Source organism: Vulpes lagopus, chromosome 3, assembly GCF_018345385.1.
Source record: "Vulpes lagopus strain Blue_001 chromosome 3, ASM1834538v1, whole genome shotgun sequence".
Classification (NCBI taxonomy): Eukaryota; Metazoa; Chordata; class Mammalia; order Carnivora; family Canidae; genus Vulpes; species Vulpes lagopus.
In genome coordinates this window covers 46,523,601-46,549,261 of record NC_054826.1, presented here as the reverse complement: position 1 = coordinate 46,549,261, position 25,661 = coordinate 46,523,601, and the positions used below count along the sequence as shown (strand labels likewise).

The 25,661-nt window shown below is 42.6% G+C and overlaps 1 protein-coding gene across 1 annotated transcript in view; it reads right to left on the bottom strand.

Moving 5' to 3' along the window:
• Window positions 1-25,661, bottom strand: part of DOCK2 (dedicator of cytokinesis 2) — a 398,532-nt gene that overhangs the window by 28,380 nt on the left and 344,491 nt on the right. Inside the window, exons 34-40 of the mRNA XM_041750396.1 lie at window positions 19,069-19,154; window positions 12,876-13,032; window positions 10,898-10,938; window positions 7,333-7,423; window positions 6,485-6,604; window positions 2,886-2,975; window positions 716-820 (exon numbers count right to left, since the gene is read on the bottom strand). Of these exons, the coding sequence (XP_041606330.1) occupies window positions 716-820; window positions 2,886-2,975; window positions 6,485-6,604; window positions 7,333-7,423; window positions 10,898-10,938; window positions 12,876-13,032; window positions 19,069-19,154 (690 nt within the window). The remainder of the gene's footprint in view (window positions 1-715; window positions 821-2,885; window positions 2,976-6,484; window positions 6,605-7,332; window positions 7,424-10,897; window positions 10,939-12,875; window positions 13,033-19,068; window positions 19,155-25,661) is intronic.

The window sequence follows — 25,661 nt, the reverse complement described above, 5'->3', positions numbered from 1 at the left end:
TCCCCAAGCCTAGCTCCAGACTTGCTGAAATGCGATCTATGGGAATAGGATCCTGGAACGTGTATCCTTAAGTTCCAGAAACTGCATGCTGTGTGGTATCACAACAGATTGTGGAAACAGGTATAAGACACTAGACTCTCTTAATCTAAACATTATAGAGATTTGCAGAAATATGAGATAGTCTCACTGCACGCATTTTTATTAGAGAATATAACTATTTTTCATAAAGATGAAAGTTGTGTTAAAACATGACAGGTTAATTATTGTTATTTTTAGATAAACTGATAAATATTTTTAAATTTTCTTAGTTTTAATGTTGAATATGGTAGATGTAGACAGTCTATAAATACAAAAGTTCATTGAGGACCTCAATAATTTTTCAGAGAGAAAAGAGATTCTTGAGCCCAAAGGGTCTGAGAACTAGTGCTCTGCTATGCCTGCTGGGTAGCAGAAGGCATCCAGCTCCCCTTGAATGCCTCACTCAAGGGATGGGGAGCTAGTGCCTCGCAGAGTAGCTCTGGTTTCTGTATATCTAGAGAAACATGGGGTGGCTGAGGGTGGTAATGATAGAGGCACTGGGCTTATGCTGGCGGTGAGGGCAGCAGTTGGAAGGAGGAGAACACAGAGTCTGAGTATAAGCGGTTCCTTGAAGCACAAAGTGACAGCTGAGAGGCCCCAGGCCTCTGGCCTGGGTCTCAGTCACCAGCATACTCACCCGCAGAAAGGAGGGAAATCCCTGGCCGTAGTATCCAACAGCAAAATAGTCTGGCTTGGGCCTGAGGATTTTCATGATGTTTTCATAGAATTTTGCCTGCTGGATCTGAAAGGAGAAAACTCATAGCTTATAACAACATAAATGTGTATCAAAGGCACATCTAACCCAGAGAGGCCAAACTTGAGACACGATCATTATACCAGAACCAAGATGCCTAGTGCACATATTTGCATATCTGTGGATATGTCTATAATTGTAATAGCAATAGCTGTATTTACCCATACCAGGTCCCATGTTGATCACTCTACCTGTACCAGCTCGCTTACTTGCATCCTCCTCGTAACAACTCACAAGAATCGTATCTTTTTTTAGAGATAATATTCTTTTTTTAAAAGATTTTATTTATTCATTCACGAGACACACACACACACACACACACACAGAGAGAGAGAGAGAGGGAGGGAGAGAGAGAGAGAGAGAGAGAGGCAGAGACATAGGCAGAGTGAGAAGCAGGATCCATGCAGGAAGCCTGATGTGACTTGATCCTGGGACCTCAGGATCATGCCCTGAGCCAAAGGCAGACACTTAACCACTGAGCCACCCAGGCATCCCTCGTATCTCTGTTTTGCAAATAAAGAAATGGTGTCTCATAATGCAGCTAGTAAGTATGGAGCTGAATCCAGCCAGCTGTCCATAGCCCCCCACTACCCCACTCTGGCTTACCACACTGCTCCCTCCTCCATGCGCACCAGGCATGTGTTTATGAGGCTCTATGGATGCATAAATATCTCTGGATATAGAAGTCTTCCCGTGTATGTGCACTTAACATATTTCATCAATTCCAAGAGGTGTGTGTTTTTCATATTTTAACATCTCTGAAAACTGTTTACATCCTACTTTATACCTGATAGCATCTTACAATTGCTATTAGCCAGGCAGAAATCATGACAGGAGACATAAAAAAAAAAAAAAAGCTACATCTCACAGGATAGCATCTTAAATTTGATACAACATGGGAGATAAATGTGGGTGGACAGAAGTCTGTGCAATGTAGGCTTGGAGCGTGGATGTACACATACATCAGCATTGCATGAAACTGCATGTATATGTGCATGTCCGTAAATAAATGTGTACTGTGCGTATGTGCATATGCATGTGCACAAATGTGTATGAGATATGTGTCTGCAAGTGTACAAATGAATGTATACCCTGTGTATGTACATGTATATACAAGTGTGTAGCGCATGTGTGTGCATATGTGTGCATGAATGTGTACTCCGTGTGTGTATGTGTGCAAGCACATAAATACACATGTTTAGAAGGCATGTGTTTCCATGTCTGCAAAAATCTATATGGATGTATGTATGGGATAAATGTAAGTGTTTCTTGGTGTGATTACATGTGTGTTCGCATTGTATCCTACAACAGTACAAACAGCAAACAGCTCAGCTGTTTTTTAACAAGAAAACTGTACTCAATACCCACCCCACCCCCAAAGAAGCAATAAATCATCTCTCCACATTCTGACTCTCATTTTAGAGTCTCCTGGACACAGCTGGACTGGCCCTGTCAAAACAGGCCAAGATGGGGCGGCAGGCCCTGGCTCTGAGGTGGCCAGGAAATACGTGGGAGGTGTGTGAGTGGTAGGAGCAGCCAAAATGTTCTGCATTTTCCCTGCAGAGGCCACCTCCCTGCCAAGCCCTGGCATCTGCAGCATAAGCAGGCTAGGCTGGCTTACCTCGCTTTCCACATACCCCCACCAAATCACCAGCACCAAGGAGCTAATGGGGAATGGCCAGACGGGGAGCATTTTAATGTGATTTATCTGTTAATCAGAAAGCACAAATTTGCGTTTTTATTTAATTGGCTTAGTGATTTGTGGGGATTTTACTGCAAATGTAGCACAGTGTTTATTGAGTGTGCAATAGCAGCAGCAGCAGCCCCCGTGCCAAGCAGGAACTTACCACTCCATCCGGGAAACTGTCGCTGATGACTTTTCCCAGAATACCTCCCTCTGAAAATATTGCCAACTGGAAGGAAAGCTTTCAGCAGCCTCACTCAGCTCAGGCCCCACTCCCAGGCTTTTTCTGTTGTCCTGACCCCACCTGGCCTCCCGCTCCCTCGTCCCCAGTATCTCTGAGGAGCCGAGACCCTGGGCACCCAGACTTACCAGGTTCTGGCTCAGGAGCTCATAGTCAAAGATCTCCATCTCGTATTGGTCCGCCAGCTCCTTGCACAGACTGATGGCCTCTTCCCACATCTACAGGAAGGTCAAGAGCACAAAGTTTAGGGGGCTCCCCCGGGCTTGTAGAACCCTCGCTGAGAAAGGGGCTAGCTGGAGCTTGCCTCCTGGGACTGCACTGCAAGCCTTACTCAGACCCAGGCCCGGCCCCATGTACAGGGAGCCGGGTACCTCTCCGGGAGCAGGACCCTTCCTCTGCCCCTCATTCTAGTTCTGTGACAAATAATGGAGCAGCCAGAGACTAGGCTAAATGCTTTATTTGCATGCTTTCTGGGTCTCCGCAACTACTCTGGGAGGTGACTAGTAACATTTGCATTTCGCAGGTAAGAAATGGGGGTTCAGCTAGGCAGAGACATTGTCCCAGGTCACATGCCCAACCAAAAGCTGGGTTAGAATGCACACCTGGGGGTGACCTGGTAATTGTCGACTATAGGCCTAATGTTGTACAGAAGGTCTCTAGACCATATTTATCTTGCACAGCTGAAATTTTATACCTGTCTCTTCATAATGGGGTTATTTGGAGTATATGAGCGGGGAGGGGGCTGCGTAGAGGTGGAGATGGAGCTGGTACTAGAGAATGAAAAGAGTAGTTAGAAGTTTTTGTAAGGGGCACCGGTGGCTCAATCGGTTAAATGTCTAACTATTGATTTCAGCTCTAGTCATGATCTTAGGGTTGTGAGATTGAGCCCCACATCAGGTTCCACACTGGACATGAAGCCTGCTTAAAATTATCTCTCTCCCTCCCACTCTGCCCCTTACTCCCTCTCTAAAAATAAAAATAAAAATAAAAAAGAAATTTTGTAAATAGATCTTTTTCATTTGAAAAAAAAATCTGAGAAAATAAACCTTGGATATAGGGGATTTTCCTTTTTCTCTGCTTTGTCTTAGGCTGAATCCAATAGATCAAACTTCCATCTTGGACTAAAGGGGGTTGGGAGCTTTTGCAGAGAGGCGGGGGAGATGCAGAGTGGGTTAGAGATCTGGCAATCTCAAGGGACACCCATCACATTTCATATTCAGTTTAAAATGGAAAATGCATCTAAATGGAGAAGCTAGGGGAGGTGGGGAAGGAAAGAGGGGAGGTTGCCAAAATGTAGTGTGTGCTTTGTAGCAAAAATGCTCTCTCTGCATCCAAGCATAAAAATAAATAAAAGCAAGTGCCGAGTGGAGGAGCCATGGCTGTAAACCTGTGGATAACTTAGTGAGCAGCATAAAAATGCTTTATGTGCCAGGAGGAACCAAGTCCACAGGCCAGACTGGACTGGGCCTTTCTTTCTCTTCAGCCTGGCAAGAAGATGATGGTAAAGTCCCTGAGCTGGGTCAGAGGACTGTTTGGCTCATGTGTAAGTATTTGCGAATTTCCTACCATAATATGCCAGAAATGCTCTCCCCATATGTTTAGCGACCACTAAGGGGCCAGGGAGTGAGTCACATACCTAGGATTTCCTCCTGAGTATGCCTATAGTCACTGGGACCTCTGACAGTCACTGATCCCTCTGAATTTCATACATTAACTATTGGACACCTGCTGGTTTCTAGGCATGGTATGGTATATGGTGATGGAACAGATATAAATATGGATAAGACACAGTCTCTTCTTTCATGAAACATAAGTGGATAAAGCATACACATAAATAGATGTAAGAGTTGGGTTTTGAGGGACGTAGAGGAGTCCACCAAGTATTGATAGGTGGACTTTCAGAGTAGAAAGCTATTGTGTGTGCCTGGAGCAATAAATCTCCATGAGGGGAAATGTGGCAAAACAAAGGTAAAGGGATGCTAATGTGTTTGGGCTTCATTCTGGAACCTTCTACAGCAGTGTCTATCAGAGTGAGCTGTACTCATCTGTTCTCTCCTCTCTGCTCCCAAATCTTGGCACTACATCCCCCCATCCTCCATTATTGTACAACGCCAAAGGGTAATATGCAAAAGAGATCATGATTGGGATGTCTGTTTTGCCAGTTAGATGATAAGCTCCCTGAGATGAGGGATGATGCCTTTTTTCTTCTATACTCAGCACAAGGTGATTTGGACTGGATAGTTTATAGAGGACAAAACTCAACATGTCCTTTTTGGGGCTTTCACAGTTACAGACTCAATCAGCTGTAAACAAATAGGAAGCTCTGACTTGATTCCAGCAGGGCAGGAGGTTCCAGCAATGGCAGACTTTCTGCCCTCAAGAGGCTTATAATTGTAAATTATAAAAACAGTGTTCTCCAACTGCTCAAATCCTGGGAATTTATAAGCCCTTCCACAGACATTACCTCATTTTGTCTTTCCAGGGAAGGTGGGGAGATCTGGCCAAGACAGATACAATGAACTGCAGTGACAGAACAGACCAAAATTAAGTCCATTAAATTTTGTCCTTATAAACTGTAAGAGACCTTGTAATTCAGAGGAGAAGCAGGGCTGTAGGTAAGCTGAAGGACTCAAGAAAGTTTTGATGGAGGGTGACCAATTAACTGGGGCCTTGAAGGCAGAATACAGTAAAGAGGAGAGCTAACATTTAAGAAGATAGGACTATGTACCAGACCCTATGCTAGGTGTGTCACATGCACTCTCTCACCTGATTTTCACAATACAACTAGTTAATATGTACTATTAGTATCACTATTTTGGGTGGGAATTGAAGTCTCTAAGAGGCCAAGGGAATGGTAGGTGGGAGAGGAGCAAAGTTTGAAACCAAGCTGGCTCCAGCCTGAGCAGTTTAGCCCACATGCTGCATCTCCTACAGGATGAATGCTGCATTTGGGTTGGTGCTTCCTAAAGCTCCACTGGAGATTGGAAGATGGGAAGCAGTTGGTCTGGCTAATCTTCTGAGCAAACCCAACCAAACATTTTGTGTCCTTATTCTTTAAAGATCAGTGATGGCATCGCAGGCTCTGTGCTAGCCACTGGGCATTCAGCAGTGAACTAGACAAGTCTCTGTGTTCATATTCTAAAATGCTGTTTTGTCTAAGCTGGCCAGGGAAGGTGTCTTTGAGGACATGACATCTAAGCAAAGCCATGAGCCGTGAGAAGGAGTCTGCCAGGAAAGCCATGGAGGAAAAATGTTCTAAGGTGGGAAAAGCAAGTACAAAGACCCTGATGTGGAAAGGAGCTTGACATGATGTGTGGGATCTTGCAGGCATGAAATGAGGACAGCTCATGTGGGGCCACAGAGGTCATGAGCAGGATTGTATAATCATTCTAGTGGGATGGGGAAGCCATGGAGATGACTATAAGGAGAATGATGAGATCCAATGTATGTTTTGTGATCCCCATTTCCTGTTTGAAGGATGATCTGATGAAGGCAATAGAGGAAGCAGGCAGATTGCTTAGAACCCGTTGAGTATCCAAGTGAACAATGACAAGGCCTTGAACAAAAGTGGTGAGAAGTGGAGAATGTGGAGAGAAGTAATAAGACTTAGAATTGGGAAGAAGGGCTGACCAGGCCTGTAGATGGATGCGGTGCAGAGTCTGAGAAGGAACTATCCTTCCCCATAGCTAAAGTCCCCACAGCGAGAGGAAGGACATGGACAAATTACCTTTCCTTTGTCAAAGTAGCCTATGATGATCTCATAGAGTGTCTCCTTCAGCTGTCGGTGAGTCTGGGGGTGCTGCTGGCCTGTCTGCATGACCTGTGATGCGCACTGCTCATCTGACCACTGAGGAGAAAATACACAGACACAGTCACCTGGGGGCTGAGAGGCAGCCCAAAGTAGGCATCTTTCTTACTGATGAGAAGCAAGAGGAAGCCCTGCAAACACTTCTGCCAGCTTGCCCATCACTCTGGATGTGAGTGGTCAGTCAGAGAGATGCTGGTCTGCAGTTTCCATTTGGGAAATGCCTCCTGATTTTTGCCTGGTTGTGCTTATTTGACTCTCTCTTGGCTCATATGTGTGGTTTGTAGGGATTTTCCCTAAATCCCTATAAGACATGGTCCTAGCTTTTCAAAGGCGAAAGGAAATCCTTTAGATGTTGGCCAGCTACAACACTATTTTTGAGAGAAGGAAAACAGTTAATTGGACATGCTAATGATTTATAGTTGATGTTTGGATGTTATATAAAACTATAAAACATATCTGAGATGGTTGTTATTGTTACTAAATATGAAAGTCACTTGAAATCTTATGTGACCAGACAAAGCAGTGCAGAACAGTAACTGGCCATGTTGAGTTTGGGGACACAGCAAAACAAAATTTATTGGCTAATTCTTTTGCCTTGCCTTACCTTCCCATCTTTTCCCTTCCTTTCTGTTTTTCTCTTTCTCCCTCACTTTCAACTTCTCTTTCTCTCTTTGTTTCCTTTCTGTCTTTCTTTCTTAGCTCTTAAACTTGCTATGAGGGCCCCATAGAGATCCTAGCACAAATCACCTTCACTGGAATGGCAGTACCTTGAGAAGCCAGGTGTGGAGAAGAAGTGTGTAGGCAGCCTCTGTGTAATTGTCACAATCCAAGTGAAGATCACGGAGTTTGTACAGGTACCTGTTCAGGGAAATATGCTAGGTTACCAGGTTTAATAATAAGGAGGCAGGAAGTAGGGCCAACTGGGAGTCAGACAGAACAACTAGACACCTCTGAGGACCACAAAGGACTGTATTCTCATAATTGGCTCCCCCTACAGTAGCCTTTAGTGTTAGTGGAATACTTTGTGTGTGACAGACACCATGCTAAGTATTTTGAAAGCCTTACATCATTTAATCTAACAAACTCATATTCCAACTTTGGGGGATAGATTTGTTGAGAATTCCCACTTCTAGATGAGAAAACTGTGGACTGGAAACATTAAGTATTATCCCAGCCAGCATGCAACTTGATAGTGAGGAGTCTGGCCAATGCAATATGACAGGTAAGACAAATTAAGGAAGGTGAAATGAATAACTCATCAGAAGTCTTATGCTAATAATTGGAAGAGCTGGAACATGAGTCCAGGCTAATTATCTCCAGAGTCTGTACTCTGAACACTGTACTAGTCCAGGAGAATGAACAAGCTACAGTGGTATAAAGCATAGCTCTTACCCTCTCTTCAGTGTTCTCATGGCATAAAAGAAGTGCATTTTCTGGTAAGAAAAGGAAGTGGGGTAGGGCCTCAAGATTGGATATTCCTGCGGAGACCTCGGGCTGTCAGTAGGGAGAATATACTATTCAACCATAACCACATTCCCTCCTTCTCTCCTTTTGCAATGTGAGGTTCCAGTTCTGAACCCTGGGACAGATGACTCTACATTGTAAAAATACAGTTGTGATCCATGTTGTGAAGGACAGGTCTATGGTATTTTGAGAACAGGATTCATCTAGGTGGGGAGAAGAGGAGCTTCTAGAAAAGTTCAGAATAGCATGATAGTCGGGCTATGATCTAAAAGTAAGGGGATGAGTGAGGCATGAGCATCCCAGATAGAAAGATTTTCTTGGGATCCCTGGGTGGCGCAGCGGTTTGGCGCCTGCCTTTGGCCCAGGGCGTGATCCTGGAGACCCGGGATCGAATCCCACATCAGGCTCCCGGTGCATGGAGCCTGCTTCTCCCTCTGCCTGTGTCTCTGCCTCTCTCTCTTTCTCTCTGTATGACTATCATAAATAAAAAAAAATATATAAAAAAAGTCATGTGTTTATAAAAAAAAAAAAAGAAAGATTTTCTTATTCATTCATCCAGCAAATAGGTACTTTATTACATCAATTCATCCTCCCAATCATCCTTTTGTAGATGAGAAACCTGAGATTTATATTAAAGTAGACAGAGCAAGAAAGAAGTAGAACCAGGGCTCAACATCAGCAATTTCTACCTCTATAGTCATGGCTATTCCACTCTCGTCCCTCATCTTCCTTCTCATCAATCAGAGTTATCAGTAGAATTACACGTGGCTTGCATGAAGGGGATGTTGAGTTTGTGTTCTAACTTTAGAGGTTTCTAAAGGTTTCTTTAGAAGTTTTTTATGTGCATGGCTGAATCCTACCTTATATCCTCCTGCCCATCCTTGGTCCCTTAAGTCCCTAGATAGCTGGGTCCAAAAACCTTTAAGAGAGCAGCCATAGGAACAGATTTTATGCTACTTTCAACTCCTTGATTAACCAAGACATCCTCTCCTCTTTTTTGTCAACTTGAGGATTTGGTGATCTACTGTAGAGCCCCAAGGAAAACACCTGATGGACCTGACCAGGGATTCAAACTCAAACACTACATAGGCCAGATGGGCAGCTTGAATGAGGTAGGCAGGGTGAAGTTTAATGAGGAATGGGGATGATGTCATGACCAGAGTACTCCAGTTTTGTCAGGACAAGAGGAGGGCCCAGTGTTGCTACACCTTCTGAGTTTCTTAGCTGAGGAGAATTTTTATGTAAAATCTCTAGATTTTCAAATTTTGGCAACCAATTTAAAAATGTTTTTAAATACTATGCCTGCCAAACAGAACAGGTTTTCAGACTATATCCTGTCACATTGTTTGGTTTAGGCAAATGCAGTTTTCCTAGATTACAACAGAACTCAAATCTCTAGAGCTTATGGAGATGTGGGGCTCGCCATCTGTGTTTCTAAAATGGGAAGGAGAGAAAAAAAGTTGGAGGGATGGATCCATGTGCTAGACACTTTACCTATAGCATCTCATTTAATCCTCAAAACAGAAGGTAGAATGGAAACATTCTATAAGGGGAAACTTCAGCCCGGAGATACTAAGTGATCGTATCCAGGGTCACCAAAAAGACAAGGTGAAGACCTTAGGCCCTTTGGACTCCAAAGCTTTCTACTACTATAATAAGTCATGTCTAGTGATGTTATAAATACCATCTAAGCTTAGGACAGCCTATGGAATTATCTTCTATCCAAATGATAGTTCCTATTCTTGGAATAATGCTAAACCAAGTACCTAGAAATATCTGCAATAAGAGCAGAGTAGGTGCGGACTTGGGAGTCTCTGGCCTTTGACAGAATGGGTCAAAAGACTTGAAAATGCGTGTTAACCTTCTGGTCAATTTCTCTTCATGGGCTCTTGTCTCATAAGGATGCATGCAAGATATATCTTGGACACATAAGACATACATCTTAGAATTTTGTTGTGCTATTTATGATAGAAAAAAGTTGGAAACAACCTAAATGTTCAACAATATAGGATTGGCTATATAAATTATAGTATATTCTGGAAAGAGAATTTTATAGTTTCATTAAAAATGATGTTGAAATTCATCTGTTGACATGGAATTCTTGTCAAGCAAAGGATAAATCATGAGCAATATGATCTCATTTTTGTAAAAAATATGCAGGCATAGAATTCTATCTATATATAAATATAAAAGGGTCTGAGAATATGTATGGATTATGGAGTTTATTTCATTTTTTTTGTTTTTGTCTCTATTTTATGAGTTTTTTGTTGCTATTGTTTTGGTAATAAGTATGCATTATTTTTGTAATGAGTAAAAATAACAATAAAAAAACTTTGGAGAAAAAAATATGAGGTTCTGAAAAACACTGGCAAGGGATATTTTTGCTTCAGGCTAATGTTCCTTCCCCCCAAAATCCCTTCATGATGTATTCAAATCAGTGTTTTTTAAATGCCTACAAGGAAGCACGTATCATGCATCTTGGTATTTTTTTCCCTTTGAGATTGGGCTGGCCAATGGTCTAACTACATGCTTCATAAACCCTGGACTTGGACCTCATGTGCCAGCCCTTCAACAAATGTAGATGCAGTTCACCAGCTCAATCCACAAGGTAGGTTAAGGAAAGAATGGGCCATGGACACAGCAAAACAGCATGGCAGATCATAAAACTCCAAATGGCATGAGGGACTGCTTATGCTTATCAGAGAATAAAAGGAGTTGAATCTGGAAAGATTGATAGGAAACAGAACACAGAGGGATCTAGTGTTAAGAAGATAAGTTTAAATTCTATGCTGAAGGCAGTGGGGAGCCATAGGTGGATACTGAGCAGGAGAATGACACAGCAGGTCTGGGTTTTAGAAAAAATCTTACCTTATGTACATCTCTTCTCGATTGTTATCTTTGTAGAAATTCTAGGTAGTGGAGGAAAAACAGTGATGAGTGCTTTTCTTTGCAGAGTGGCAGGGGTGTAATGATGGAGATGTGCAGAAGACTGCTATTTACTATTTGGGGACCCTGAGATGGGAGCACAGAATTTACTTTCCTGAATGCATCAAACATCCTTTTTAGGAGATTGCCTTAAAAGTCACCTCCCTGATCCTTAGACTGAAAAGGGACAAAGGGGGTAGCTCAACCATCATATATTAGGAGTGAAGTTGGGATATTTGCTGTACTGAGAGATGGGCTGTCAAGATTGAGGCTGTCCACTTTGATAGAGTCTACAACAAACGGCAGCTTGGCTTGATGTTGATAAGCTCAGACCCAGTACTCAGATGGAGCTGGTTGGACTGAGGGTAATAGCAGTAATCAAAGTAATAGGAACAGTAATAGATCTCAAGGATAGTAGTGAATCATAACTCTCATTGATACAGAAGTATGAGGAATTACTATGAGACCTGATAGGCAAAAACATTTAAACTTGGCAATACCTAGGAAGCCTGACTCAAGCTCAGGCGTCATTTAGACTAGTAGTGGTCCTGGGCTCTACCACCAGGGATCCTAATCTCATACATTTGTAAATAAGTCTTTACAAATTCCCAGCCAAGAGGTCATGGTCTGACTGATGAGCCATTCTTTGAGAAAACCCTGGTTTAACCCAATATGCCCATGTGCACTGGATGCTTAGAGAGGAGGAGGTGATATGTTCCAGATGTCTCAAGGTACACAGTTAATGGGTGGCAGAGCCACACTGACCTCAGTGCCCCTGATACCCTCTCTCTGTCCTCATTCCTGATGCCTGCCGTATTTACACCACACCTAAAGCTAGCAAGGTCTAATTGCTTGTGGATCTGCCTATCCCAAACTCTGTCCCTTATCAGAGTCTAACTATTGAAGGTCATTTTCTTCAACTAACTTCTGCCTTTCTATAGAGACAAATTGCTAAACTCTTGGAAAACTATTCTTCCTACTCTTTATGTAAATTGGACCTGGTGGAGTTATTAGCAAAGGATTCTTTTCTACTGTAATCAGGATTTTTAAACTCCCCTTAGCATTTCAGAAAAGCAATGGCAATATGTAGCCCGTTAAAAAGGGAGTCCACTTAGGGTAAACAGAGGCCACACAAAGGAACTATAGGACAGAATTTGTATTTCTGGAGCATTGAACATGATATAAAGGATGCAACATGGCCTTTTGGTCATCTTCATTCATTTAAACCCCTTTAGTGTGGGCTTACATGATGGTGTGAAGTGCTGGGGCTGCTCCTCCCTGTCTCATGACCATATCACAGTACATATGAAGAGAGAATGTTTGGGAGCTGGCCCTTGGCAGGTCATGTGGTGTAGGGGTTAGGAGCCTGTACTTGAGATTATCTGTTCTGGTTGCGTGACCCATACTAATTTGCTGTAAATACTGGTTATTAGATTACTCCATTCTGTAAGAGAAGGGAACTAATATGTAGTAAGCATTTTACCATGGCCCTGGACTGCATAATCTAAGAAATAGGTACTATTATTTTCTCTATAGAACAGATAAGTCAACTAAACCTTCAGAAAACTTCCTTGGTTTATCTATTCTATTAATTATCAGAGGTAGGATGAGAACCCATGCACTATGTAACTCCAAAGCTCATACTCTTAACCATTCTCTTGCCATTTTCCTTCCATATGATGTGTTAAGTGTTAAATAAAACACTCATTCCCATTTCCTATATGAGGAAACTAAGCAGGGAATGGTGAAGTTATTCTCAAGACACAGAGCTAGCAGGTGGCAGAGTAGGGATTCAATCCCACTTTTGTCTGGTTTCCAAAGCATTACTCCCTATCAAGAGCATAGTGAAACCCAAAACCAGGCCTGCCCCCAGGACTCTGGTGTGATGTGACCTTGGGGCAAGGCAGTCAACCCCACACACCAGTAGATTCACAGTGCAGCTCATGCGGTTGTCTTTGCTCTCATCTGTCATCACACCCCGGTAATCGAGTAGCTTCTCCAGGAGACCTTTGACCAGGTTCACAAAGTTTTCCACTGACTTAAAAATAGTCGGGTGCTCTGCAGCACACTCCATCAGGCTGTGGACAGAGATGGGAAGACAGTGAGCTCATGACCAGGGGAGAAAGAGTGTATTGGGGGCAGGGAGCAAATAAACCAGTGAATCCAAGTTCCCTTGGTTCACATGTTGGCTCATTTTGTTCATTTATTCAATCACATATTCATCTATATACTTCTTTGTCCATACAGTTTATTAAGTATTTAATATTTTTACCCACCATCAGAATGGGGAAAAAAAATGTCCAGTATGGGCAATAGAGTGGTGAAATGGTTACTTATACACATCCACATTGGGAGTAAATCAGTACAACCTTCTAAGAAGCAATTTTCACAATATCTATCAAAATTGTAAATGTACGTAACCTCTGACCCAACAATTCTACTTCTGGGAGTCTATTTGACAGAAATGTTCCCAGAAACATGTAAGGATTTATAATACTTACAAATTGTGTCTATAGTGAAATAGTTGAAACCATCTTAAATGTCCATCAATAGGTAATGGTTAATAAATTAAAGCATATTCACAAAATGTAGTTCTATGAAGACATTAAAAAGTATGAGAGATAAATATACTTTGACATGAAAAGCTCTATAAAATACACAGATCAGTGAGAAAAGTAAATCTCAGAACAATATTTGTTTTTAATTTAACCAACTCATATAGGACCTACCATGTCCCAGAAATAATTCCAAATGTCTCACAAATGGTAACTCATTTACTCTCCTATCATTGTTTTATGAAATGGGATTTTTGCAAATGGGGAAACTAAGACACAGTGAGGCCAATTAACTTGTCCAAGGTCACACAGTAAGAGGTGTCAATAGAGGTGCATGTCTGCATCATGTGTCTCTGTGTGCTTATAAATGTGCCAAATATGGTCAAGGATAAACACCACACTCTTAATGGTGGTTGCTTCTGACAAAGAGTATATGTGGGGAAATAGAGAAGAAAGTATTCATTTTTTAAATTTAAACATGCATATGCTATTTGAAAATGTTATATTTGTTGTAATACTAGTATTCTAAAATTTAAAAACAAAAATAAAAATATGGTATTCCTTAAGCAGTTGTTAGGTAGTATGATAGGCATTGTGCGCAGTGGGGATGGGGAGAAAGATAAAATAAGAAATATAAAAAAAAATCATGTCTACTTTCAGGAGGCCTACAAGTGAGGCAAGGGGAGACAGATGGATTAAACTTTTGATTAATGACTACATTTTATTAATCGCTTATTCTGCACCAGACACTAATCACTTTTTTCCTTTTCCTTTTTCTAATTTTTTAAAATCACTTTTTCTTAAGAAATCACCCCAATAATTCTGACTGGTAAAAATTATTCCTCTCATTTTATAGGTGAGGGAATCAAAACTCAGAGAGGTTAAATGACCTTCCCAAATCACTCTTGTAGTAAGCGGCAATCTTGGGAATCAAGCCAAACACTTCCTTATTTTCCCACAGAGAAACAATGTGGTGTGTTCTCAGGCATCTTGAGTAGACAAGCTTTACCCAGGCTACTATTTGTTTCTGGCTACTTTCCCCATGGCAGCTTCGGTCCTAAGAGCTCCTAGGAGGGAAAGGTGAGGAAGGCAAGGACTTTAGAGGGTCATTTCCTTCCAGAAGCCAAACCAGGCTGCAAGGAGGCAACATCTCAAACTGTGGCTGTGATCAGACAAATCCATCTTCTCCGTGGGAGAAGCACCTGTTCCCTGGCTCTCAATGAGAGATAAAAATTGTCCTGTGATTTAGACCTGTCTGGCTTAGTCACAGCTGTGCCTCACTCCTTCTGGGACAGTCACTTCCAGCCCTCTTTCCCAAGCTAATGACAATGTGACAAAGCTTTGTCCAGTGTTTAGAGTGCAATTCCTCACAGCCTTCCAGGCAGCTCAGACTCAGAAGGTATCTCACAGCCTGAGTGCAGCCAGACCAGTGGTTCTCAGTCCCAACTACATGTTAGAATCACCAAGGGAACATTTTATAAAGCTCAATGGCCATGGCAAAATTGGTGACTTTGTATCTTTGGGAGTGGAAGCAAGGTAGTACTATTTTATTTTTAAAGCTCTCTAGGTGGTTCCAATATGCCACCAACATTAAGAACAACTAGTTTAGTCCAGTACTTTGCAAAGTTCAATGTCCATAGGAATCACCTGGGGATTAACAGATTCTGATTAACAGATTCTGTTAATAGATTCTAGTTCAGTGGATCTGGGCTAGGGCCTGAGATTCTACATTTCTAAAAAGCTCCTTGATGATGCTAGTGCTGTTGGTCCTTTACAAAGCATGGGCTTAGAAAAACACAGTCCTGGCTTTCTTAGTTTCATTATTCTTTAAGGTATAGGGTAAGAAAACTGCCTGTATTGTGTAGGACTGGTGAGACAATTGGCAGACTGTTTGGAAATCACCCATCTGTTTACCATCCAGCACCATCTACCATCCATCCATCTACTCAATAGATACCGTTCTAGGAACTAGGGCTTCAGAAATCATTAAGACAATGACTTCCAAGAAATCACAGTGTAGCGGGGGAAGCAGGCGCAGAGATAAAAACTAACCATAGTATATAGTGTTGCCATTTATTGAGTACTTTCTGTGTTCCAGATGCTGTGCAAACCCATTTTATTGGTTACTTATTTAATACTTAGACAAAATTTCCTTGAGTTAGGCATTATTAATGTTGTCAATCTATAGAGGAGGCATGAAGCCCATGGGCCTGCCCAGATCACCCAGCTGTTCCTTTCCTTTGAATCCACAATAGAGGACAGTATAATGGAAAAGGGTCCCGGGAATCTTCAGATGATGCAGATAATTCCTCACTCAGTGGAAAGAGAGGTGGCAGGGTGCTTGCCAACCCCTCCATGTCTATGCTCCTGCCTTGATGGGCCTGGAGGGAGCTTACCCTGCCTTGAAATTGATTTGCATTCTGTGTGGGGGGCCTTTGGAGCAAGGAGCCCAGGCCCTGTCAGTGCTGATGGAACTGGGTTTCCACTCATTCCTTTAAAAATGCTGTGGGAGGTGCCATATATGACAGGTTGTCTTTCAGGTACTGAACTGGTTTGGGTGGGATCTTGGCCCTAGAACACACATTCCCTGTCCCCTTCAGCCTTCCAGCATCTTGTCAGTTCTAGAAAAATTCTCAGGCAGATGGAATACAGAAGGATAGAGTGTCTAATCACTCCATTCAACGTGGGACCCTCACATTAAGATAATTATGGACAAATGGGAGAGGGCTCTGAGGACAGTTCTGAGGGTAGGGAAGAGTTGGATGTTGTGTAAGTTTGTGTAGCTTATGTACTGCACAAGAGCCCACAAGAGGCTGAAATTCAGCCCCACTCTATGCCCTAAGCCGTATGCCCTAATGCAGGGTTACAGCTGCCACAGGAAGAGAAGCCTTGCTCTAGTCACAAAGGCACCATCATATTGCTAACCTGTGTACCCACAGGACTGTGTTTGCCCAGAGCGGGCCCTACATACCAGTGGAAGCCCTGAATGAAGGGCTGAGAAGTAAGGCTGGGGGAAATGAGGATGACCAGCCTGGAGGAGAAATGAAACATAGGCTCATGGCTTCAAATAACCACATTAGTATCTACCTGGAGAACAACAACAACAACAACAACAATAATAATAGCTAATATTTCCATACTATTTACTAGTTATCAGAAATTGTACCAAGTACTTTATATGATTTCTCTGTGTATTATAAACAAAAACTATAAGAGTTGGACAGTATTTTCATCCCCAATTTGCAGATAAGGAAACTGAGGCTTGGAAGGTTCAAAGGAAGAAGCAGTGACCTGTCCCTCAGACAATCTAATGGGACCTTGACTCCTCTGGTTGGGTTTGATTAGTTTTGTAGAAATCATTCACACCTCTCTCTCAAGAGCAAAAATAACGAGCTGCTTTTAATTTCCTCAACCTCTAAGGATCCTTTTATAAATAATCATCCAGGAAGGATTTTGAAATCCTGCTGATCATCTGAAGACTGCCACAGAGCCCCATCCGCTTATAAAAATGGAAATTGCCAGCACTGTAAATGGTTTCATTTATGATCAATATTTAGATTTTCCTTTTTAGGACTTTAAAATAAACATTGACTTAGGCAAAATGTCACTTTTTTTCCCCTGGACAGTTAGTCTCGATACCTACCCAAGGGGCTTTCCTTCCGGCTGAGCTATGTTTGCCTTCCATGTGGTTAGTGAGGGCTGTGTACAGTAACAGAAGGGGTTCAGGGCCGCCAAGATGGTACCACCTAGGAATCTGTTCTACCTACTGAACAGGGTAAGGAGGGTCACAGTGAGTGTTAGAGCAAGGTTCTTAGGTTGCTTTTGTTGTTGAAGTTAAAATATTAAAAAAGGATTGGGAAAAGAATCCAAAATCAGAGTTATATCAGAGAATCATACAAATCAGAGAATATACAACTAGGAAAAAAATTGGAATGTCTGAGCCAAATTCCTGAACTTTGGGAAAGGTCCTTCTGGGGGAAAGGAGACAATTGACACGGACACAGAAACTGGGAGTCAGGTATTTTTTAAAAAGTACAGTAACTAAGCTTTTACCTGCTGTGTGCCAGTTGCCTTAGAGTTATTCAGTCTTCAAAATAACTATAGGTTTATATTCCCATTCTACAGATGGAGATACAAACTAAAAGCTAAAGGTGTGTGATTGGCCCAAAGTTAAGTAGATGCTAGGTGGTGGAATCAGGGTTTAAAACCCAGTATCTTTCTCCAAATATATACAATTGGCCAATATGCACAAGAAAAAAAAAAGCTCAACATCATTAGCCATCAAGAAAATGCAAATCAAAATGGCAATGATATCATTTTCACAGCTATGAGGATGGCTCTAATTAGTGAGACAGATATCAACAAGCATTGGGGAGAATGTGGAGAAACTGGAACTCTCATACACTGCTGGTAGGAATGTCCAGAACTTTGGAAAACAGTCTCACAGTTCTTCAAAAGGCCAAACAGAGTTACCAAATGATCCAGCAATTCCATTCCTTAGTTTACACTCTAGAGAACTGTAAGCATATGTCTACACAAAAATGTGCACATGGACCCCCATAGCATCATTCCTAATAGTGAAAAAGTAGAAACAGCCTAAATGTCCATTAATTGGTAAATGAATAAACAAAATAGGGTGTATCTAAACAGTGAAATATGAGTCAGCAACAAGAATGAATGAGGGCTGACACCTGCTACAGCATGGATGACCCTTGAAAACATGCTATGAATAAGAAGCCAGGCACTAAGGACCATGTATTGATTCCAATTATATGAAATGTGTAGAATAGACAAATCTCACAGGGACAGAAAGTAGGCAGGATTATGGCTAAAGGATATGGGGTTTCTTTCAGGAAATGTTCTAAAACTGACTGGTCATGATTATATAGCTCTGCACATATGTTAAAAACCATTGAATTGTATACTTTTAGTGATCTGTACAGTATATAAATTATATGCCAATAAGACGTTAAAACCAAACAGCATCCTGACCCCTAAGTTCACTGCTGACCATTGTGCCTTACAGTCAGGCAGAACCGGGTCCCAGCTTGTCCACCCAACTAGCTTGTTCCAGTGTCCTCAGACAAGAACCTCCTGTGAGCCTCAGGGGCCAGCTCTGTGACATGGGGATCAGAGAGTAAATGCAACGAAATGGGGCAGTGCATAGAGAGCATTTAGCATAGCATCCATGTGCTGCATGTGCTCCCTATATGTTGGCTGTGATCAACATCTGTCTAAGATTAAAAGAGAAAAAAAAAGGAAAAACTAGCAAGAATTATTCCACAGCAAAGAGAGGACAAAAATGAACATTTTAGTGGATTTTTTCCTTCTTCCTAACACAGCAGAGTTTCTTTTTATCTGTCCCATTCCATCAATATCAAAGAAACAGCCACTCTAGAGGGAGAGAGATCTGAGGTTTCTTTCAAACATGGAATTTCTCCAATACCAGGAGCCACCAGATGGATCTCCAGGGGAGAAGAGAGCCTCTGAAGGCCCTGAGGTTCTGAACCCTCCAGCAGACCTCCCTTGCTCCTCCAGCATAGGGGGCACTGAACTTACATCGACTCCAGCAGCTGCATGTATTGCTCATCTCCTCTGCCCCCTTCCACCTCATGGTCCAGCTTGAGGATGATTTCATTTTCAAACTGAAGAAATGGAAATCAATAATAACAATGTTAGAAGGCTGAATGTTGAAATTAGTCAATTTGTTATATTAACCAAAACTTTAGGGACCGCCTATCATTTCCCAGGGTCACTGCCAGGAAGGGGGAGCACACACGGGACACAATACTATGCTTCTCTTTGGAGAATTGCCAAAGTACAGGGAAGAAAAGTAGTTGGTAAGCACTGGAAAGAAAAGGAGGGAGGGAGTAGAAGGAGAGAGTGAATGAGTTAAGGGAAAGGTCACATTGAGTGGAGGGCACAGTGTGTGCAAAGACATGGAGGTATGTGAGAGAATGGCATGTTGTCATAGACAACTACCACTTCTGCCTCTCTGGCATTCCTTTCTCCATACTTTTGGCTGCTGGAGATGACCATAATGCAAAAGCCTGCCTGGGAATGACACCAATAAGGAGGAAAGCAGAAAGGAGGAGATGGAGAAAGACTGAGCCCCCTTAGCCCATCCATACTTGAAACTCTCCTATTTATATGAGCTGATGCCTCAGAAAGTAAAGACTGGAGACACCTGTAATGGTCAGAGATCAGACTAGATAAGTGACCTGAAGGTGAGCACGTACCCACAGTCCCACTAAATCTTGTTAGGGTGAAGACAGGGACTGTTCTATCTCCTTACTTTTACAATCAAGAGGCATCTCACCCACTTCAGTTCATGGTTTATTCAATATTTTGAAGGGCCATACTGGATCCCTTTTCATGGCTAAAATGCAAAAACAGTTTATATTGCTCTAATAACATGCCTTGATAAGTCCATTCACATCATGCAATGCATTTCTCCTTATTTACCATTAAATAAGAAACTAGCCCCTGGAAAAGGGAAGAAGGCCCTTAGCAAAGGTCATCAAGGCCAAAGCAGTCTTTGGGTGGGTACTCCTGGTTCCTCACCCAACTTCTCTACCCTCAGTCCTTAAAATATCTCCATGAAGCCTGGAGATCATATTTAGAGGATCACTTTTTTTTAAAAGATAAAGAGAGACCATACATAAGCAGGAGGGGGAAGGGAAGAGAAAGGGAAAAAGGGAGAGAGATATATATAGAGAGAATATCAAGCAGCCTCCACACTCAGAATGGAGCCTGATGTGGGGCTTGATCTCATGACTCTAAGACCATGAAAAGCAAAAATCAAGAGTTGGATGCTTAACTGACTGAGCCAGGAACCTCAAAGAGGATTACTTTTAAATGTGAAAATGCATGAAAAGCAATTGAATTTAAATTAAAAAAAAGAAAAGAAAATTTAAAAAAAGAAAATGCATGAAAAGCAGCTAGCCCCAGATTGGCATCACTGAAGTAAGTGTTAGGTATTATTACACATGAAGAAGTAGAATTTAAGTGGCTTGTCTAATGTCTCAGATGAATGGCAGAGACCTCTTGGCAAGCTCTTTCCAGTGCACAAAGGATCAAGCCCAGTCTGGTTGGTTGGAGTTTTCAGGTGATAAAAGGGAGGGGCTGGATTTACTGTTCCCTCAGCTCACATCTGTGGTGCCATTGTGCCCTCACTTTTGTGTGCTGAGGGCCAAAGGAAAGGACCAGAAGCTTGTGCTGATACAGCACAAATAAGAAGATTGCCTGTGAGTTTCCATAGATGGAGAAGATTTACAGAAGGAGATATACAAAACCTGGAAGATGGGTAAGACTGTGATAAATATGAAAAGGAATGGCATTCTAGGTAGGAGGCATGGAGTGAGCGAAGGGCAGAGGTAGCAACGTAGAAATAAATGAGGAGAGCAGTTCAGCAGGAGTAGAGTTCAAGAAATCGAGGAAGGAAAAAAAATTAGAATGGAGACCTAGATGGGGGCCAATCTGATAAGGGTCTGGGCTACTAGTCTGCACATGAATCGTGGACTTCATATGACATATTGTAGTAAGCACCTCATATGCATCAGATATCATCTGGAGTCAAGGGTTGGGGCTATCATGATTAGACATGTGTACTGAGCAAGCCTAGGACAGGAAGAAATACAGCTGAAGGACTACAGGTATGGACTTTGACGTTAGACTGTCTGACTTTACATGTCTGCTCCATTCCCTCCACCATCTAGGGAAAGCTAGTAGGTCTTTCTAATCCTGTTTCAGAGTTTATACCAGGGCCAGCAAATGTACTCTATAAAGGGCCAGATTGTAAATATTTTAGGCTTTGCATATTAGATAATCTTTGCCACAAATACTCAGCTCTGCTACTGTAACACAAAAGCAAACATAGTAATACATAGACAAATCATCATGGCTGTATTCCAATAAAACTTTACTTACAAAAACAGGCAGCAGAACAGATTTGGTCTATCAATATAATAGTTGTACCAACTGCAAGGGGTAGTTAGAAGGACTGGAGGAGATATTATATATAGTGCACCAGGGGAGAGCATAAACCCACGTATACATCAGGTTTGCTCATCTGTTTATGATTACTGCTAATGTTATTGCTATTACTGCTGAGTGTTACCGGAAAGCAGCTCTGGGGAAGAAGAAAAAACAGCTTTTTTTCTTGTCTGAGTTGTTCAGTGGTAAATGTTGGCATGATTCCTCCTCATGCGATGAGCTTTCCTTTAGAGCAGAGAAGTGCATGGGGTAAATAAGCACTTGTCACAGGGTCACAAAAGAGCCTTCAGGGAAGGAAATTACAGGGTGCCAGGAGGTTGTGCAGAGCTGGATGATGAAATATCATGCCTGAGCCTTCCAGGGCAGGTCAGACAGTGAGGGTCTCAGTCAGGCACATCCCAGAGCAGACCATGGCCCGTTTTGCTCCCCAGCAGAGGCACCATGCTCAGGAGTGGCTATGACCACAGCTTTTGGGATCTAAGAGACTTAGTTTGAGTCTTGCTTTGACTTTTTTCCACACTCCGTGACCTTGGGCAAGTTAATAAGCTTTTGGGGGCTGAATTTTCTCATCTATTGAATGGAGAATTAAAACAGTGCCTGCTTAGAGTGGTGCTGGGAGAAGTTAATGGGAAAACACGTGAAAGGCTTAGCATGGCACTTGGCACATAATAAGTGCCCAATAATTGTTAGCAATTAGCATCATGATATTGTTGACATTGTTATTGTCAATAGCACTGCAATCTCACTTAGTCTTTACAAGCACCAAGGGAGATGGATAGCATCATTCCTATTTTATAAAGAAGGAAACTGAGGCAAAGTGGAACCTTTGTCTTGAGTTTCAAAGGATGGATGGACTTGAGCAGAGTAGGCCCAAGGGCCCAGTGTTTGTTCTTAAACATACACTATGCCATGCCACTGTGCAGAGCTTCTGGCTTCTCCAACTCAGTGCTATTTCCATCCACCGCGACACAACTGTATGACATTGTTGACTCCTCCCACCATCCCTGTAAGGCGAATATTCCTTAAGGAGCATCTGCAGGCTACGTTCACAGAAGTCAATGCTACAGAGGCCCAATATGAATCTTGAGAAGCCCTAGTCAGGGAAAAGGAAGTGAACTCTAGGAGTCCAGCCCTCCTGGGTCGGCCTCCTTCTTCTAGCAGAGTGACTCCTGCAGGTTTCACGTTCCCATCATGCCTTCCCTGCATCTCTCCTGCTGCCTCTCCTGACTGCTTGAGAACATCTTGGCTATTTTCATTATTGACTTGCCTAGAATCCCGTGGAAGTGTGACATTTAGGAGACAAGAGGTCTTCTTCAAATGTATGGTGCTGACTTTGACTTTGTATGGGAGGGGCAGAGATTGTGTGAAAGGCCAGGATGGCAGAGAGATAGCATAGATGGAACTGGCACAAGTAAGTCAGCCTGTGGCCTCCTTTGTTAATGAAATGCTGGTTGTCTGGGGGCAGATGTAAACAGACTTGGTGGAGGGGGAAGCTGGAAAAGATAATGTCATGTGAGAGGGGAGTCAGGGCAGCTTCCTAATTTTCTTTGAGTAATCATGTCCCTGTCTGCTCCAGATTATTCCCAGGTGGAGCTCAGGTTTGGGAACCTATTATGGTATTATGATATTCATTTTACAGATAAAGAAACTGGGGCTGAAGGAGGGTAAATAACTTACCCAAATTTATTCAGCTCATAAGCAGCAAGCCTATCTGACTCCAAAGCACATGGTCCACAATATAGTAGGTGTCCAGTATACATTTATTGATTGATTGCTCTTTTCCACATTATGTTCTAAGCCATTTAAATCACCACCTTATTCCATGCCAAGACTCAGTTTCAGTGGGATCTCCTAAACTAATACCTCTGTCCATTAATTCATTCACCAAGCAATTACTGACTTCATGCTGTATTCTAGCTGCTGTTCTAGGTGCTGCTATCAAATCCTATTACCTCTTCCATCTTTGAAAGAGGGATTTTTCTCTGGAATCTCCTGCCTACTGCAGCTCAGACCCTCTGGCTGATCATTCTACAGACATGTTCTACCGATCTATACCATAGGTAACCACTCTCCTCAGTCTCTATGCCCCAGGACTCCCACGCCTTTCCACCAACTTCACCTATAAACCTTGAAACCCCTCCTTCCACAAAGAATTGGTCAGGAAGACAGCTGGTCTACCCAACCTCTGGGGAGTCACTTAAGCAATAGTCAGTTACCCTCATTATCCTACATTATGAAAATATTCACTGGAATGTTCTTCCCCATGTCAAGGCCTTTCCTCTGAAATGTGATAGGATGTGGGTCTAAATGCCTCCATTCATCCTGGGAACATTGGCATGGTACCTACCACATTTATGACAGGCACTTGATTGGTGCTAGAAGTTCAGGAATGAGAGACAATCTTCAGCCCTAAAAGAGCTCCCAGTCTTGGGATAAAGATAGATCTATGAGTAGATCATCATGCAATATGGAACAAATGATATGCCTGAGTCTCATGCAGGACAAGATGCATTTCACCCGGACCAGGCACAGCCATGCCAGCTACAATGTGGCAACCCAATGCTCCTGTTGCAGAAACTGCCATGGCCATAGCCCCACCAACGGCATCATGGAGTGTACCAGGGATGGGACACCCAGGTTCAGGCATAGGACAGAAACCCCTGAGAAGGGTGTTGGGTGAAGTGCTACACTCATGTGGGCTGAAGGTTATCAGCCAAATGCATCAGCTATCTAATTTGGGCTAGAGGAGAAGACAGGGAAATCTGGCAATGAGGTTGCAGAAGAAACTCAGTGCAGAAAGAGAGATTGCCCACAGAGCCTCCTTTTCCTCACACCCACACTGCTTAAGTCCATCAGGGTCTAACCCCTTCCTGTCTTAGTTTCAGCCTCTTCACATCCTGCTGAGCAAATCAGTCTTTTGCATGCATATGAACCACTGACTGCCTCAGGAAGCACACAGGGCTGTCTCAAAACATGAAGCCTCAGCTGAAGGATGAGTAGAATCTCTTCAGGTGAAGAAATCAAAGGAAGAGCCTGGGCAAAGGCAGGGCATCAAGAGAACTGCAAGATATTGGGTACCAGGCCAGGGGGCTTGACTGGGAACAAGTGTCCTGCTAACTTTTACTCTTGTTTTGCTATTTACTTTAAGAAACTCAAATTTTAGGAAGGGAAGACTGTCATCATAGGCACGTGGTTCTTGATAATTTTAGCATTATTCCGTAATGCTAGTTTGCACACAATTCCTCCTGGATTTCAGACTCAGTTCTGGGGTTTGCTCTGGATGTGGCCATCAGAACTTCTTGGGGTTTATGAAGGACTGGCTTCCTCCTTTCCTGGGGACATCTTCCAGGGCTGCTTACTCTGAATCAAGGAGACATGCCTGGATCTGCTTATTCCACAGCTGAGCTCCCACCAAGCACACCAGCTGGTTTTTTGATGGGAAGCTGCCCATTAGTCAGCTTGATTGTCCTATCTCTTTTGATAAGGGAGAAATTAAGAGAAGCAATTGGGCAACATTATTATGATGGACACAGCTTGGAGCAAAGAGTCCAAGGATGACCCCCATTCACGGAAAACAGGTAGGTGGATGTCATGGGGATGCCACAGTAAAGAAATTCTTTAAGGCAAAAAAAAAAAAAAATCACACTCAGGCAAGCCTCAGAAAGCCACTAAACACATGAGGCCACCAAACACAACTATAAGGTCATAGTCCAGAAATGAAGGTCTTGCTTATTTTTTTAAATATAGCATACTATCAGGTACTTGTAGTGTTCACTTTGCACACCTGCTCCCAAGACATTTTCTGAGCCAGCTGGTGCATACCTCTGGAGGGAATGCTGACCTGAGGGTAAGTATGATGCCCTTCATCTCACATTGTGTGCTGTCTACATGTTCCCAAGCTTCACACACTTCACTTCCCCCTTAAAAGGTAGCAGATTGCAAACTGCCTTTAAATACCCACTCCAGGGTTTCACTCCCCCTGATCCCAACTGGTTATATATGGTATCTTCCTCTATCTGACCTCCTCGACCTGATTTCTTTTCAGGCTTTTTGCCGAGGGGACAGCTGGTCACTTGCCTTTATGAAACTAGACAGCTCCTGCTAATTAATCCCTAGGCAGGAGAGTACCCTCTTACACTGGTATCATCAGAGCAAAC